The 16,543-nt window shown below is 47.8% G+C and overlaps 1 protein-coding gene across 10 annotated transcripts in view; it reads left to right on the top strand.

The window, feature by feature from the left end:
• Nucleotides 1–16,543, top strand: part of PPFIA1 (PTPRF interacting protein alpha 1) — an 85,619-nt gene that overhangs the window by 42,865 nt on the left and 26,211 nt on the right. For 5 of the 10 annotated variants that reach the window (XM_038563635.1, XM_038563632.1, XM_038563637.1 and 2 more), the window contains exons 10-18: nucleotides 1,412–1,486; nucleotides 1,859–1,942; nucleotides 3,011–3,142; nucleotides 4,662–4,724; nucleotides 5,922–6,001; nucleotides 8,869–9,004; nucleotides 11,788–12,011; nucleotides 14,092–14,323; nucleotides 16,437–16,466. In XM_038563635.1, the coding sequence (XP_038419563.1) occupies nucleotides 1,412–1,486; nucleotides 1,859–1,942; nucleotides 3,011–3,142; nucleotides 4,662–4,724; nucleotides 5,922–6,001; nucleotides 8,869–9,004; nucleotides 11,788–12,011; nucleotides 14,092–14,323; nucleotides 16,437–16,466 (1,056 nt within the window). The remainder of the gene's footprint in view (nucleotides 1–1,411; nucleotides 1,487–1,858; nucleotides 1,943–3,010; nucleotides 3,143–4,661; nucleotides 4,725–5,921; nucleotides 6,002–8,868; nucleotides 9,005–11,787; nucleotides 12,012–14,091; nucleotides 14,324–16,436; nucleotides 16,467–16,543) is intronic. The other 5 variants (XM_038563640.1, XM_038563638.1, XM_038563634.1 and 2 more) reach the window with 3 other exon arrangements.

Raw genomic sequence — 16,543 nt, 5'->3', positions numbered from 1 at the left:
GGTTGGGTGGCAGGACCTTGTGGTGGTGGTGGTGGTGGTTGGTTCATGCGCCTTATTTATCATGGTTCTTAGTGTCAATGTGTCTAAATCTGTGATAGAGGTCAGATCTGGTTTTAGTGCTGTTTTGTCTGAGATTGGAATGCTTTTTAAGTGTCAGGAATCATCCTCTTTTTTGTTATCCCTGAATTAATTCCCTTCCAGTTTTGTCAGATGTGTACTGTCTGTTTCCATTGTGCTTGATCTCAGATTCACTACTTCAAAGAGTTATTTTTCTTTTTAAGATTTTATTTACTTATTCATGAGAGACAGAGAGAGAAAGAGGCAGAGACACAGGCAGAGGGAGTAGCAGGCTCCATGCAGGGAGCCCGATGTGGGACTTCATCCCAGGTCTCCAGGTTCAGGCCCTGGGCTGAAGGCAGGCATTAAACCGCTGAGCCACCCAGGCTGCCCTCAAAGAGTTATTTAAGTCAACAACTCAAAGCTCAAGACAGAAGCTTTGGATGAAATAAGGTTAAGGGCGTCTGGCTGACTCAGCCCATGGAGTTTATGACCCTTGATCTCACTGCTGCGAGGTGAAGACCCATGTTGGGCGTGAGGATTACTTTAAAAAAAAAGAGAGAGAGAAAGGATAGAATTTTCCCAGAAATAGGAAAATCCTATTCTCTTTTAAAGATAATCAAATTTTATTTATTTATTTTTAAAGATTTTATTTATTTATTCATGAGAGACAGAGAGAGAGAGATAGAGATACAGGCAGACGGAGAAGGGGGCTGTGGGACTGGATCCCTGGACTCAGGATCAGGCCCTGAGCCGAAGGCAGACATTCAACTACTGAGCCACCCAGGTGTCCGTCCCCAAAATAAATTTGTAATACACAAATTTTTAAGTAATTCATTCATTGATTCAACAAATACGGGCTAAGCATGTGGACTACACAGCCCCTGCCTTCATAGTCCTCACATCCAATGTGGAGGGTGGGGGGTGAGAGCCAGCAGGTGAAGAGGCAGTTTCAAGATGTGACGTGGTAGGTGCTGGGTCCACATGGGGGGAGGAAACACACAACCCAGCCAACAGGCCACCCTTCCGGGTCCAGGCACCCAGCAGGCTGGGAGAGGTGGCGTATGTCCCACTGAGGGAGCCTGTAGGGGAGCACCCCCGTCAGTACTTCCACCTCACTTGGCTCTAGTGTAGTGAGGGCGCCAGTGGGGGGAGGGGGGGACAGGCATGGGTGCTGTTCTTGAAGGCTGCTGGGGCGTTGGTCAGATGGTTATTGGGTACTCACAGACCATTCGTAAAGCGAGTCCTTTGCTAACATTTGTAACAGAGCCTCTCCTCTCCTTTGTGATCTGCGTGTAAAGTCTCCATTTCTTTTCTCCCCTGTCATCTCTCCTGTCCCTGGTCGGCCTTGTAGTCTGACCTTTTGTCTTCTGGAAACTCTGCAGCTAAGGAAGCTAAACTGTTCGAACTCACTTCCCAGCTTAGGAAGGTAGCATGTGTGCATTGCTCTGTTGTGCTTGCTGCTTCCCGCTGTCTCTGCCGACTGAGTGCTGGCTGCCTGAGGGTAGGGACAGAGCCCCACCCCCAGAGCAGGGCTCGGGCCGGGGAGAAGCACATCTTCTCTGTCAGCATCTGGCACCAGCGCCAGCCGGGCCGCAGTCACTGGCACGAGGAGGCCGGCTGCTTCACACCTGCCGCACGAGGCCGCGCAGGGTGTGTTTGGGGCGGGAGGAAGTGAGCCCCACACACCCCAGTGGGAGAGGCCCACACAGCATGCTGTGCTTGTCGCTCCTGTAGTTGTGCCCAGTGTGCCGGTGCTGAGAGGGCCTCCCGCTGAAACTAAGAGTGTTTTTGCCAACAGGCCGAGGAGAGGCATGGCAACATCGAGGAGCGTCTCCGCCAGATGGAGGCACAGCTGGAGGAGAAGAACCAGGAGCTGCAGCGGGTATGTGTCCCAGGAAAACAGCTGCGTGGGGTGGAGCCTGAGGACGGGGCGCAGGCAGGGGGAGCTGGTGCCTCATTCCCCACTGGGCCCCTTCCCGACTGTCAGGTGTAGTTAGTGGCCTCATCTGCGAGCTGTCTGCTGCTGAGTGTGCCCCCCCCACATAGACGATGTTGTCAACATCAGTAGCAGGGGGGGAAGATACAGGTGCCCCATGGTCAGTGCTGCTGGGGAGGAGGGACCCCCACATCTCACTGCTCTGCCAACAGAACTGCTCTGTGTACAAGAGGATCTCACAGGTACCCCTCAGCCAGGCTGGTGCTGCCTGGGGTCCCCTGAAACTTAGAGTAAGGCACATTGTCCTGGAGAATTAGTCTGTTTCCTGAGGACACAAGATTTAGGTCTTGAATTCAGGTCATGGGCCTGGCCTCTATCCCAAAATACCAAATTATAACTCAAGACATAAAGGCATAGGTCAAAATGGTTATTCCTAAGAAGAGGACAACCATAATTGAGCTATGATAAAGAGGTTTGTGTCAGTTGAATCCCCAGAGAGTTTTCCTTGGAGGACTCAAATGTCAATGTGGAACAAATAGGAAACAGACTGGGCAGTGGCCCCAGGGAGCTAGCACCCAGCTTTACTACATCAATTCAAGGCCATCAGATTTTGTTTTCACCAGAAACTGATGTGCTTGGCCATGGGCTGCAGAGTATCACACTCTAGCTCTATCCAATCCTTGCAAATGGCAAGATTTCATTCTTTTTGATGGCTGAGTGATACTCCGTTATATGTGTATATATCCCCCCACATCTTTATCCATTCATCTGTCGATGTTGGGAATGCAAACTGGTGTAGCCATTCTGGAAAACAGTTTGGAGGTTCCTCAGAAATTGAAAATGGAGCTACCCTATGACCCAGCAATTGCACTACTAGGGACTTACCCCAAAGGATACAAACATAGTGATTCAAAGGGGCACATGTACCCCAATACTTAAGCATTATCTAGGATAGCCAAAATATGGATCATCCCTTTTCTTAGAGTTTATAAGCTTTTGGTTCTTCTATTTCAGGCAAGGCAAAGAGAAAAAATGAATGAAGAACATAACAAGCGTTTATCAGACACTGTTGACAAGCTTCTCTCTGAATCCAATGAGAGGCTTCAGCTTCATCTTAAAGAGAGAATGGCTGCTCTGGAAGACAAGGTGGGACATTGCGGACATCCTTGGGGGACTCCAACCCTCTACAAAGAGAGCTTCAAGCGCTCTGCCCCTGAGGACTAATGCAGAACAGCGGGTGACAAGCATGGCAAAAAGTAGAAATTATTCTTTGATGTGGAAGCAGGACAGACTGTTACCCATTCACCCAGTGGATAATTACCAGTGTCCTGTCCTTGCCCAATGTGTGTGAATTACTCTCACTCTAGAGTAGGAGTCTATAAACTGGGTCTATAAAGGGCCAGACATAAGTATTGTAGGCTTTTTACTAATTGTGAATAGTTGTGTAGAATAACTTCATGCTAGTCAGTAATTAGCACAAAAGCGGATATAGACCATAAATAACATGTGGGCAATGGCCCTTGATTTACAGCACGGAGCAGTGGCTGGATGTGCCCGGAGGGCCTCATTTGCCAGTCTGGCAGGAGACTGTGTGTTAGGTCCAGCCCTCAGGTGTGGTGCCCTTGCTTCAGGGCCTACTTTCTGTCCTGCTTATGAAGATGACACTGTAGGAGCATGGTGTTACTTAACGGATTTAATCAGCTGAAAAAAGACATTCTCCTATTGCATCTCCTGCCGTCTCTCTTTTCATCTGGTTTGGAAAAAGTCTGAGCCTAGGCTCTTAATGCTATCATCATGGAAATACTTCAGCTGTAACTGGAGTGAAGGAGTGTCCTAGAATCTGTGTCGGAGAAGCTCTGACAGCGATAGTTGGATTCAGGCTTGATAAAACCTATTCTGGCTACACCTGTATCCCTTAAGATGAGCCCAGAATCTTCCCTAAGATTGGCACTTGGGGTCATGCTCATTTCAGAGACACCAGTGATCACTGCTGATTATATGACACATTTGTTTGTTGTTGTTGTTTTTTTTTTTTTGTAATTTTATTTATTCATGAGAAACACAGAGAGAGGCAGAGACACAGGCAGAGGGAGAAGCAGGCTCTATGCATGAACCCCGATGTGAGACTCAATCCCAGAACTCCACGATGAAACCCTGAGCCAAAGGCAGATACTCAACCGCTGAGCCACCCAAGTGTCCCCTGACACATTTGTTTTACATAAAACCCACTATGATATGCATTATTACAGACCACATAGGGTGGTTACCTCGCTTCCTCCTTGATCAGTGGGACAAGCTTTAATGTAGTAGTATTTTTATCTTAGATTTGAATTATACATTTGAAACTTATGTCTAGATTTCCAAGTGACTGATGAATTACAGTCTGAAAGCTAGTACAAACCATTTTAACTGATTAAAATAAACTTACACCATGAACCTGTCAAACTTGTTTAAAAAATCAGTGAGGAAATTTTACATGGATATGTCATTAACAGCTATTACATGATGTCGTTGTTACCATTCACTACATGGACGTGTGGTGTGGTCCTTGTGGTCCATTCCTCTTCTGTGGTACCATATTATTCTACACAGAAGTGTAGCTGTACTGTATTGTGCAGAACATTTTCAAGAGTCAACACTAACGTACCATCTCTGTCTTTTTCAGAATTCTCTGTTGCGAGAAGTTGAAACTGCGAAAAAGCAGTTGGAAGAAGCGCAACATGATAAGGTACCGATGTCTAAATCCTTCAGAGATCCGCTGAGACATGAGTAGTGTAGAGTTCAGGACTGTTAGAGTTGCTGCAGAGGTTTGCTTGGGGTCACACTTCCCCCAAGGTAGTCTGCTGCCATGAGCTTTACTGTGGCCCTACACTCGTTTGTCCACTGTGCTCGCATCGGATGGAGCTGGAGCTGAGCAGTGAGCTTGGTTATGAATTCAAGTCCTTTCTGGTTCATTCAAAAGCTGAAATGATCCCATAAACCTGTCATCTAATGTAGTGTTGTCCAGTAGGAGGTTAATATAGACACACGTGTAATGTCAAGTATTCTTGCAGCCGCATTTAAAAGGGTAAAGAGAAGCAGGTGAAGTTAATGCTTATTTAACACGATACATTCATGCACATATGGCTGCTGCATGGGACAGCTCCGGCTCCAGGCTATTGAGTGACCTAAGAGTTTTGTCAGTTTTGCTTACTGTTTTGCTATACAGAAGTGAAGCTGGGCTATGGATGCTCAGTGCAAGACAGAAACAAAACAAGTTCTTGCAGTAGAGCGTGAGCACTGTTCACCCTACTACCCAGAAAGTTCTGCTTCTGGCTACAAAATCAATACTTGTTAATGGCTTGGTGTCTATCCTCTAAAAGCTGGCTGTGACTGAGATATAATAACTCTTTGTCCACTAGGGTGTATGAAGTTAATTCGGTGATCTGAGTGTTTAAGTTTACTGTAGGACTCTTAGAGAAAACTTGCTTGACATTAAATGTTGGGTATTTGTAACTGCTGAATTTATCCTGTTGTGGTGATGGTCAACATTAGAGCACATGTGGCACAAATAATTTTTCCGTATTTTTTAATTGACTCATAATTAACCTACAGCGTTCTACCAGTTTTGGGTATACAGCATGCTGACCCACAAATCTGTACATAACTCAGTGCTCACCACCACTGTGGTGATCGTCTGTCCCCACATGGCATTGCTGCAGTGTTGTTGGCTCTGTGTCCTATGCCACACTTTTCATGCCTATGACTCACTGCTTTACAACTGGAAACTTACACGCCTTTGTCCCCTTCATCTCTACCGCCTACCCGCAACCGCCTCCCCTCTGGCGGCCACCAGTGTGTGCTATGTGTTTAAGAGTCTGTGGATGCAAATCATTGTGAATCTTGAAAGAGAAAGCCACAGTGGATGTCCTTTACTGTTTTATAGGATCAGCTCGTACTAAGCATGGAAGCACTGAGAGCTGAGTTAGACCAGACGAGACCAAGAGGCACTTCCCTTCACCATGGGTATGACATTTACCAGTTTATAGATATGTTGCAGAGGAGGCTGAGGGTTGCTTCTGTTTGCCATGTGTATGACCAGAACCCGTTCATGGATACAGACTAGACGGATCATGAGTCTGGTGTGAACCAGCTCACACATACATGTTTTAGCACCTGATGTATATCTACAAGAGTCCAGGGCAGTAGCTCAAGGAACCTGTAACTAGCTTAGTGACAGGCAAGAGGAAAAGGCTGGATTTGGGCACCTAGGGGACTGGGAGTCCTGTCACTGACAGAGCTCACAGCTGCAGGAAGAGGTTTGGAAGATAGGAAATGGTCAGTTCGTGTGGGCTCCAGAGTGTGGCACTGATGGTGTGGGGCCAGAAGAATGGAGCCCGGCATGCCAGGTGAGGAGCAGTGGTCGAGACCACAAGGCCAGAGAGGTCGCCAAGGAGTGGCTGCACAGCCAGAATTGTGAAGGATCCATTGACATTCGTGGGGTTAGCACAGTGTTTTTTGTGTTTTACATGTTTTAAGAGACTAGAGGAGAATGACATGTAGTCGCCTTAAATCTCTTGGGACAGCTCTGGGTCAGGTGCTGTGGAAGTGGCTCAGCCGGCCTGTGAGCCTGGCAGGTCGCCCTGCATCCTGCAGGCAATAATTCTCATGAAGGTGTTGAAAGCTTTCTTTGCCCCATTGTAGGAAGTAATCATTGTGTGAGTCACACTTGTGAGAGTCATTGGAGTAGCTGATTGACTGTCCCAGGTCTGCAGGAAGCAGGCTCCTCAGAATGCAGGCCGACCTGGTTGCACAGGTGTCTCTGCGATTGCACCCAGAGACTCTTGGGAAGGTGGAGGGTGTCTTGCAGCTGACCCTGTTGAGCCTGCTGGTAGGAAGGAGGAGAGCTTCAGGGAAGGCCAAGTTACAGAGAGAGCCAGGAGTGTTCCTGTATGTGGAACCACCCGAGGGAGAATTTGGGAGGAGACTGTGTGTGTCCAGAACGGGAAGAGTGCAAGAGGAGCAGGACATTGAGCATTCTCTTTGTGCTGATCGAGAGCCTCGCTGGTGAGAGGCCAGGATTGTGAGTGCCACTGCTTAAGGGCTTGAAGACCTGTGTGAGGAGGTCTGAGTGACCAAACAGGGTGAGGAAGTAGACATGATGCACAGCACTCTTGTGGAAGCTTAAGTGATGACAGGAAGGGGCCATGCCACAACCTGGAGGGGTGACAGAGAAGTCTGCATACATCTGCTTGTCCTGAGTATGCTAGCAATGTGACGGAGAGAGGGGGCGGGTGGAGCAGCCATGGTCATGGGTGGCTGTGTGGTCTAAAGTCCGTGGGCAGGAGCAGGCATAAAGGAGGGGGTTTGTTTCAAGCAGTTTCATGTGGAGGTCTCACATCCAGTGGCAGAAGAATGGCTGGTAGGAGCTGTAGGACAGAAGAAGAAGTGTCTTGGTCAGCACAGGCGGGTCATGGGGGATGAGACTTGAAAGATGGCCAGCAGGCCAGCAACTCAGCCCACTTGACATGACCCCATGGCACAGTCGTGACCTCCAGCAGGAAGAGATGGTCCAGGTTGTACAGTAGAAGAGAGATGACAGACGGGCTTCCACACACAGGGCAGATAGGATGGAGCTTGGGACACGACTGGATGCAGGGTGGTGGGTTGGGGAGGGGTCAGAATTAAGTGATGCTTGTGACCTTCAGAGGATCTGTGAACCTTCCCACATCATGTGCAGGGGTTCGTGTGTGTAGCTCTCACTGATTGTGTGGTGTGCTGCGGCCCCAAAGTGGTTGTGCTAGAACTCCTGCTGAGTACAGGTGGGCGGTTTCATCAGGATGTGAGAAGAGGAAGGGAAGGCAGTTATGGCCGGCAGCACCCGCAAGCAGCACTAAACAAAGATGTTCTTTTAAAAAACGTAGAGAGGTGTGTGAAGCACAAGTAGAAGAGGCAGTCTGTCAGACGGGCTCCATCTGCAGAACGTTGTGGAGGGGCACAACAGGCCCCCTATTTAATTACCCTAATCAGAGGAGTGGAATCTGCCTCCCAAGATCCTAAGGATTTCTGAAAACAAAGGCAGCCACTCAGGGTCAGGGCACAGGGCTGGAGCCTGCAGCCGAGCCGGGCATGTGGGCTGGTGGCTGCCGTGCTCCTTCATCTCTGCAAAGTGGTTCCTCTCTGGAGCCTCTGCTGAAGGAAGCAGCTAATGGCCGACTTCAGCATCTCCATCCTAGGTGCCCAGGGCTCCATGTACCTTTTCTGGGGACTTCTCCAGCCAAGAGTATCAGTTGCCTGTCTAACTACACACGGGTCTGTGCTTTTGACCTGGAAACACGTTAAGTGGGCTGCCAGACCCCGTTCACAAGAGATGAGAGCTATGGTTCAGAAGGCTTCTGCTGCCAGGGCTCCTAAGGCACCTGTTGGTGGCAGGTAGAAGAATATCTGTGGTCGCTAGGCCTTGCACCGTGGGCCTTGGCACAAGTGGGACGTTGGCAGTTGAAGGCTAGCGTGATGTGTCAGTGTACTTCCTGGTCATTCGGGGAGAAGGGAGCACAGAAATGCAGGACAGCTGCCCTGGGGGTGGTTTCTGAGCTGAAGAGCATATCCCTCCTCTGGATCCCAGACAGCCGGGTCATGGTGTGTTCACCTTCCTGTGCAGCGCATCTGCCCTGCTTTTCCTGGGTATCCAGGTGTTGCACCTGCTGGGGCAGAAAGACTCCACAGGGCATGGGCAGTAGACTGTTATAAGAGCAAGGGGAACAGGTGCCCTCCTTGAAGACCTTTTCTGTGAAATCATTTTCCAAATTGACCAGTTCTGGCTTGGCTAACAAAGCTCACAGTTCACTTTTCTTCTAGTAACAACCTTTTCTTTTTTTCCCCCCATGTTTCAGCCGACCACACTTGGGCAGTGTCCCGGATTTCCGGTTCCCTGTGGCAGATGGTCCCACAGACTCCTACAGCAGCAGTGCGGTGTTGCGGCGCCCCCAGAAGGGCCGTCTGGCTGCTCTGCGAGATGAGCCATCTAAGGCAAGGGCCTCTGTCCTCTGGGCTCTCGGGGGATCCCCCTCACTCCCACCTCCTTGAAAGTCACCTGACTTTGAGGCTGTTCTGGAGTTACACTGCCAATAGGTCACTTTCTCTCTCCCCTCCCCCCATTCTTCTTTTGCTGCCTAAGAATTTACTTTTAGGACCTTCTTTCTTTTTAAAGAGTAGAAATGTGGATGAAACATGACCTACCATTACATACAGCCCAGTGCTATTAGTAGTTTTGAAATATTAAGACTAAACAAATACGTGTTCATCCTTAAGCAAAAAGAATTTACATTTAGAAGTTGACATATGTTCATATGTTTGGTTGACAGCTTGTGTCTTTTTTTTTTTTTTTTTTTTTTTAAGATTTTATTTATTTATTCATGAGAGACAGAGCGAGAGGCAGAGACACAGGCAGGGAGCCCGACGTGGGACTTGATCCCAGGTCTCCAGGATCACACCCCGGGCTGAAGGCAGCGCTAAACCCCTGGGCCACCAGGGCTGCCCGACAGCTTGTGTCTTTATAGACTTATCTGTACTCTGAGTGTCCATTCTCATTGAATGAGTCTGGCCAGGCATCACCATAGACCCAGGGCTGCAGCCTTGAGTGAGAATAGACAAGAGGCTGAGCCCTCTATGTACACAATGTAGGAGGAGAGACCAGCAGTCCATGGAAAGTCAGTTATCTGTTGCTGTTCAAATTGCTGTGAAGCTTAGTGGCTTAGGATGAACATGTCGTAGGTCACAGTGTCTGTGAACTTAGGAGGGTCTTAGCATGATGCTTATGGCTCAGGGTCTCCTGAGGCAGTACCACCAGAAGGCCCACCTGGTGCTGGAGGGTGCATTCCTGCTCCCTTGCGTGGCTGTGAGGGAAGGCCTCACTTCTTCACCACGTGACCTCTGCACAAGCCTCTTGGTTGTCCTCACAACATGGCAGACGCCTTCCCCCAGGACTCATGCTGAGAGAAGCAGGGTGAGAGCCCTAGAGCTTTTTCCACCCTAGTCTTGGAAGCTGCACACCTTCACTTCTCCTGCATTGGGTTTGTTAGAGGGAGGTACAAGTCCTACGGACATGTGGGGTTGGAGGGGAGAATTGCCCTCCATCTCCTGAAGGAAGGAAGTGTTAAAGAATTTGTAGAGGTATTTTTAAACCACTACAGTGTCAGATGATAGTACATAAGGAAAGGAAATCGGATACCCTGAGTTGTGGAATGAGGAAGGGAATAATATTTTAAGTGGACTGGCCAGGGAGGTATCACCAGGAGGTGACATTTGAGCAAAAACCTAAAGGAGGGAGAGAAGTAGCTGTGTGGATATTTCACAAGGTCATGCCAGTAAGATACGGTGATGGATTGGATAGAAAGCACGAGAGAAAGTGACAGGCATGGGGCTCCTAAGGGTTGGGCCTGAGCATCTGAGGGAAGAAGCCTGTCTCCTGAATTGAGGAAGACTGCAGCGTTGTGGAGGTCGGCGCGGGGCCTCTGCCCAGCACACAGGTCAGCAGGCCCATCAGACCCCCAAGGGAACATGCCGGGTGGGCAGTTGGATATTCCAACGTAGGCCTGAGGAGGCCTTGACTAGAGAGAAAGATTGGAGCCGGGATACACTTGTATATCTAGAGGCACGGGCAGGATAAAGTCACCAGGTGGGCTCCTATGAAGAAACTCAAGGTCCAAGGATAGAGCTCCAGGCACTCTCCACTGCGTAGGCTGGGAAGATTGAGACTGAATGGCGGAGCGGAGCAGTGACAGTGAAGCAGGAGGAACCCAGGGACCAAGGTGCTCCGGGGAGGGGGAGCAGCAGCCCTGGTCCCGCTGCTGGGTCGGGCAAGGTGGAGGTCAAGGACAATTGTGTATGAATGGTGAAGGGCTTGCTGTTGTGCCAGGGAGCAGTTGTGGGGGAGCCCACTTGTGACAAGTTTCAGAATCTGGGATGAACAGATGTCTAAACAGAAGAGGGGCAGTGTTCTGGAGAGCCTATACTCTGGTTGGTAGCTGAGTCCTGGAGTAAAAGTTCTGTGGTTTCTGTTTTCTTATTTTGGAGGGAGAAGGGAGAAAACATTTTTAGGGTGATGTGAATGAACTGGTAGAAAGTTGATTATGCAGAGAGAGGGCAGAAAGATGTTCCTGAGTATGCAGAGGGCCAGCCCTCATGCCTACAGGTGGGGCTGTAGGGGGTGGGGTGGGGGTGGGCAGTGCCCCACTGAGAGTGAGAAAGGGGAATGGGAATGGGTTGTTGAGGGGGGAGGGCAGGAAAGGCCTGGGGAGCCTTTGCTCCCACACACAGTTCCGTGTGCGGTCCCATGTGCGATGTTGGCGAGCGCCCACTTGCTCTGGGGGGAGAGTTTGGGCTCAGCACAGAGGTGCCTCTCAGCCTCAGGAGGGAAGTGCAGGAACTTTGGCAGCTCCAGGGCCTTGGAGGTGTACTCACCTGCCATGGATTTCTTGGGTTTTTTACTTCTTATTAGGGTGGCTGACTGGCACCAAGGAATTGTTTTAAATTTCAGATTTTGTTTTGGAGCTATCATCCCACCCTCTGAAAGATGTCACGGAAATGCCCCATGTCCACGTAGTGTGTGAGCATTGCAGGCACTCTCGGCGCTAGGCCACCCACCTCGCCCCGCACCTTGTATACTGCTTGTTGCTTCACGAAGTGTCAGCCACTTGGAAGGACAGCTCATTTTCGGTTTCTTTGAGGCTTCCGTTTGGAAACTTTGAAAGTTTCTGTCACCGCTATTGTTACTTTCGTCCTTTGCTGAGATCCAGGTTTCTTATTTACAGGTACAGACTCTTAATGAACAAGATTGGGAACGTGCCCAGCAAGCTAGTGTCCTGGCAAACGTGGCACAAGCGTTCGAGAGTGATGTTGACATGTCTGATGGCGAAGATGACAGGGACACTCTCTTCAGTTCAGCTGCTCTGCTGTCACCCAGTGGGCAGGCAGATGCTCAGACACTAGCCATGATGCTTCAGGAACAGCTGGACGCCATCAATAAAGAGATCAGGTACCCAAGATTGTACACAGCACTGCAGAGACATGAGTGTCTCTGAGGAGTGGTGTCGTACTCAGGAAAGTCTGGAACAAATACTGTGAACACTTTGTAAGTGTCCCATTCTAACAATTCTACGTTAAGAATTAAGTTTTGAGATTATGCTTGATTATAAAATGCATTTAACCAGGGCGTTCTCTCCACAACTGTGGTATTGGCGTGTTTGTGTAAGATGTGGGGGAAGAGCGAAAGGTGTTGAATCCTTTCTCCCAAAAGCTGACCGCACAGCCAGAGAGGACCGCAGGGGTGCAAGTGTGTGCCTGCAATGCTCCTCAGTGCCAGACAGGGCTCCAGGGTTGGCTAGGGTGCTGAGAGCTGAGGACGGATCAGGGAGGCCTCCCTAATCCAGGATGCAGAGGGATGCTGTGTGGCAGGGCACCATCCAGAGTGGGAAGAAGTGGACTGGCCTGGTGCACTTGGGGATAAGAAGAAGCCGAGGTCTTTGACGGGGCAGAAGACAGGGTGACTTAGGAGGAGAAATGTCAGCTCAGTGCAGACAATGGAAGGGGAAGCATGCAGCATCAGGGGAGGAGGGAGCTGCTCATCCACCCCCTTCTAGCCAAGTGTCCCCTTAGGTTTTATGAGTACATGTGGGCAAGGTGCCGAGGTGATGTCTGCCCACTGCTCGTGCATTCCCAGCCCCGGAGAGGGCCAGCTGTGTTGAGTGACACAGAAAAGAGAAAAGCTCAAGTGTTTGAGTTGGCAGGTTCCCACTCATGGTTACGTTTTGCTACGTTAAATTAACATGATATGTCAAAATTGGTCCATCGTAGAACAGTGAGAGGTCAGAGGATGGATGTGACTCTTAGTCTCATCAGTATTTCAAAGATATTTTCTTTAGAAATCCTCTTCCCAGTTACAGTAATGACTTTACAAAGCACGAGGCCCATGGGGGAAGGGAAACCAGAGACTGACCCCTGTAATGATGGAGGCCGGGGTGGGTGGAAGGCATGGCAGTGTGCCCAGGCAGCCCTGAGAGCCACTCTGTCTGTGTGTCCTGCAGTCACATACTAGGGACCCTGCAGTGACTCTGGGTAGAGTTGCTGCCTGGATTTTCTTCTTATAAAGTCAGCATGGGCAGACACGCTTGTTCCTTCCTGCAGAGAGCAGGAGGGTAGAGACAAACATTAGCAGGAGAAACAGGGAAGGCCTTGTGCCAGCTCAGTGCAGATGCCTCAGCTCCGAAGACTTTCACCATCTGCATGGGACGTGAGAGAGGGTCACATAGCTTTTTGTATTTTGTAGCGTGGGGCTACAAAATATAGTTGACTGGATATCAGTTGACTGGATGCTAATGGTCAAGTCTGTCCACTGACTTGTTATCCAAGTAGAACTGTAATTGGATCCATGGTTACTACATGGATCCTGTGTGTTAATGTTAGAATAATATTCACATAGTCAAATATTGAAACTGCTGCTTACTGATGCACTGTACATTAGGGGAGAAGAGTGTTCACCTTAAATTCCAAATTAGTGGAGAATGGTTGATGTGATTCCAGAAATTCAGAGGAAGCTGGTCGAAAATCCCATCAATTAAGACTTTTGTTTGAATTCAGCCTTTAAAAAAGAAAAATCAATTCAACCTTTTCATCTAATCCAGACACTTTAGTGTTTGGGAACTTTCAATTGCTTTATGGATCAGTTCTTCAGTTATATCAAAGTTCCTGATTTCCAGTTGAAAATTTGATCCATGAACTTGCAGCTTTGCTCTAAGAATTATAAGGTTCATGTAGCCCATTGCACAGGAAAAGAGTTGCCAGCAAGCCCCCATCAGAATTTTAGTGTGCATAAGTAAAACCAGACACAAGTGATAGGAAGCAACTTTGTAGGACTCAGTAGAAGATTCACTTTGTGGTAGTCTAAAATTGATTATACTGAAAAGATAAAAAGTAGGACTTGTTTGCTAAAGTATTGTTGGAGCAACTGTTAACTGGCGTCTGATCGTAATACAGGTGGAAGCAAGCACAGGTTTGTTGGGCAGAGGCCTTCATCTGTTTGCTGGTGAAGCAAAGCTGACTATGTGCTTTTGTTTTAGGCTGATACAAGAAGAAAAGGAGAGCACGGAGCAGCGGGCAGAGGAGATTGAGAGCCGAGTGGGCAGTGGCAGTTTAGACAGCCCGGGTCGGTTCAGATCCCTGGGCGATGCCCCCCCACACCCCACATCTGTGCTCACGGGCCCCTCCCCTCCGCACAGTGGGCGCTCCACCCCACGAAGGGGCCCGCACAGCCCAGCCAGGGAGGTGGACAGACTGGGGGTCATGACTCTAGTAAGTATTTGCCTCTTGTGCCTGCTGCACCCCTCACCCCCAGCCCCTGATTTCAGTCTCAGGCTTGAAGAGTATGGTTTATTTTGGTTTTTTACTCAGAAGGAAATCAGGTTCATTTGTTATGTTTAGAGGTTCAAGATTTATTAAACCAGCTAGCATTTAATCACTCAGCAATAGCACAGGGACAAATTAATCATGGCATTTGAATGACTGGTTTACCATGTCATCATGGACTCATCAAAGTTTTTATTGGTGGGACTTTTGATGACACGGGCCTGTGCCAGGCACAGCAGTGATGGTGCCACAGAATTGAACACAGATAGTCTTCCTAGTGGGTGGAAGACATACAGAGGGAGCCAGTGCTGTCCTTCTTTGCATTAGGGCTGCCTAACTAGGGGTACAAGACATGCAGTCAAAAACATGAAGCGTCGATCTGTTTTATCTGTGATGTGCTTGACTGCATGCTTGATGCTAGTTCTGTGTGTGAGGCCAGGATGGCACCAGCACAAGCCACTCGCCTGCATGGCTTCCTGGGGGAGGTACAGGGGCATCTTCGCTTGTCTGGGTCTGGAAACACAGTGACCATGTGGTTTTTCGGGATAAGTATGCAGTTCTAAAGAATGTTTTATAAACTTCTTGTGTATGTAGCTTGGGTTTGATGAGCACTTTGCCGATTTCCTACGTTAAAATCATGTTTACAGCATTCTGCTTTTCAACCACACTTCTGTCGGTTAGAATCTCTTCTGTCCATTTTTATTTTTAGCTACATTGTGAGCTTGTAATTAAATGAGCTCTGAATCATTGTAGTGGCATATGGAGTGGTAACAAGTCCATTTTGTGGTATTTTGACATACTATTTTTATAATTCATATCATTAGCTAATTAGCTAATATTTTAAACTCTTTGATGGTTTTATTTGTGGTTTCATGCTTACTTCCTTTCAGAGAATTTGTAAGAGTGGTTATAAAAAATAGTTCTATTTGTTTTTTCCCCTATTTTTGTAATTCTTTACGCTGGCTGACAGTGTGTCTGCTTCCATGGCTGGTTTCGATTTCCTGTCTCATCCTTTTGTGTGGTTTATCACAGTTCATACAGGCCTCAACCTCCCGCCCCCAGCTGGTGTTTTGATCATCAGCCCCACGCCGTAACATCCTCTGCAGCATGCTCAGAGGGCAGTGACTCTGTGGTCCATAGTATGTGTGTGCTCAGTTATGGCTCATTAGTGTGGTTTCCACTTTATATTCATTTCTCATCAAGTAGTGAGGCTTTTCTTTCCTGCAATAGTGATACATTTTAATTTGTGTGTTACTATATCATGGATGTGGATAGGGGCATGATACAGATGAATCAGGAGTGTTTTTACTGAGAACCATGTGTAGGAGATATGTAATTCATAAATGAAGTGTTTTTTATATAAAAAAATAAGGTACTGAGCATAGAATTAATGGAAGCCTGACACGGACAGCATGCTTTCTGGTCTTGATGCTTATATTTAACTGTAAATCTCATTAACTTACTGAACTTGTATAATTACTGCCTTCATAGACTGAATCATAGAAGGTAAATGTGCCACCTGCTGTTATGCCAGTTTTTATTCGTACAAATCATCACAGGGCACCCTGCTTTAAATAATGCATTTATTTTTTAGAAGTTTCAAACATTAATGTCCAGTGGGTCATTAACCAGAGTTGGTTTGTTGGATGTCACAGTGGGTGTCCAGGAATTTCTGCATCATGAGATTGATATTGTAAAAGTGCAATGTGGTTTTCAATAAGGAAAGCGGACTCATAGAAGAATTTCAAACAGACAGCTGTCTGGTCCCTGTGTCACACACAATGCCGTGTTTTAATATGTTTTGTTTGTTTATGTTATAATAGAATTTTATCTTCCTGAGTCATAATTTATATAGCCTTTCTGTAGTAAATCTCGAATAACCTATTATATTTCAATTTGTGGAAAAAATTTCCAGTTACATTGTTTCTAAGTCTTACCTTGCTTACATCTGTCCTGTTACTCTCTTTTTAATAATTTGCTTCTTCTGGACCTTGAATTTTTTACTTCAGAGTGTGCAGTAAATCTGATTTTTCTTCATTTCTTTGCATGCCTCTATCAGCCTAGTGATTTAAGGAAACATCGTAGAAAGGTAAAAATTTTTAGCAGTTGAACATACGTCTGTTTGTCTGTGACCCATTGAAGAGAGTGCCCCTCACTCCACAAGAG

The sequence above is a fragment of the Canis lupus genome, chromosome 18 (genome assembly GCF_011100685.1).
Source record: "Canis lupus familiaris isolate Mischka breed German Shepherd chromosome 18, alternate assembly UU_Cfam_GSD_1.0, whole genome shotgun sequence".
NCBI classification, from domain to species: domain Eukaryota; kingdom Metazoa; phylum Chordata; class Mammalia; order Carnivora; family Canidae; genus Canis; species Canis lupus.
Note: the sequence above shows the minus strand (reverse complement) of the source record. Positions and strands in the feature narration are given on the sequence as shown.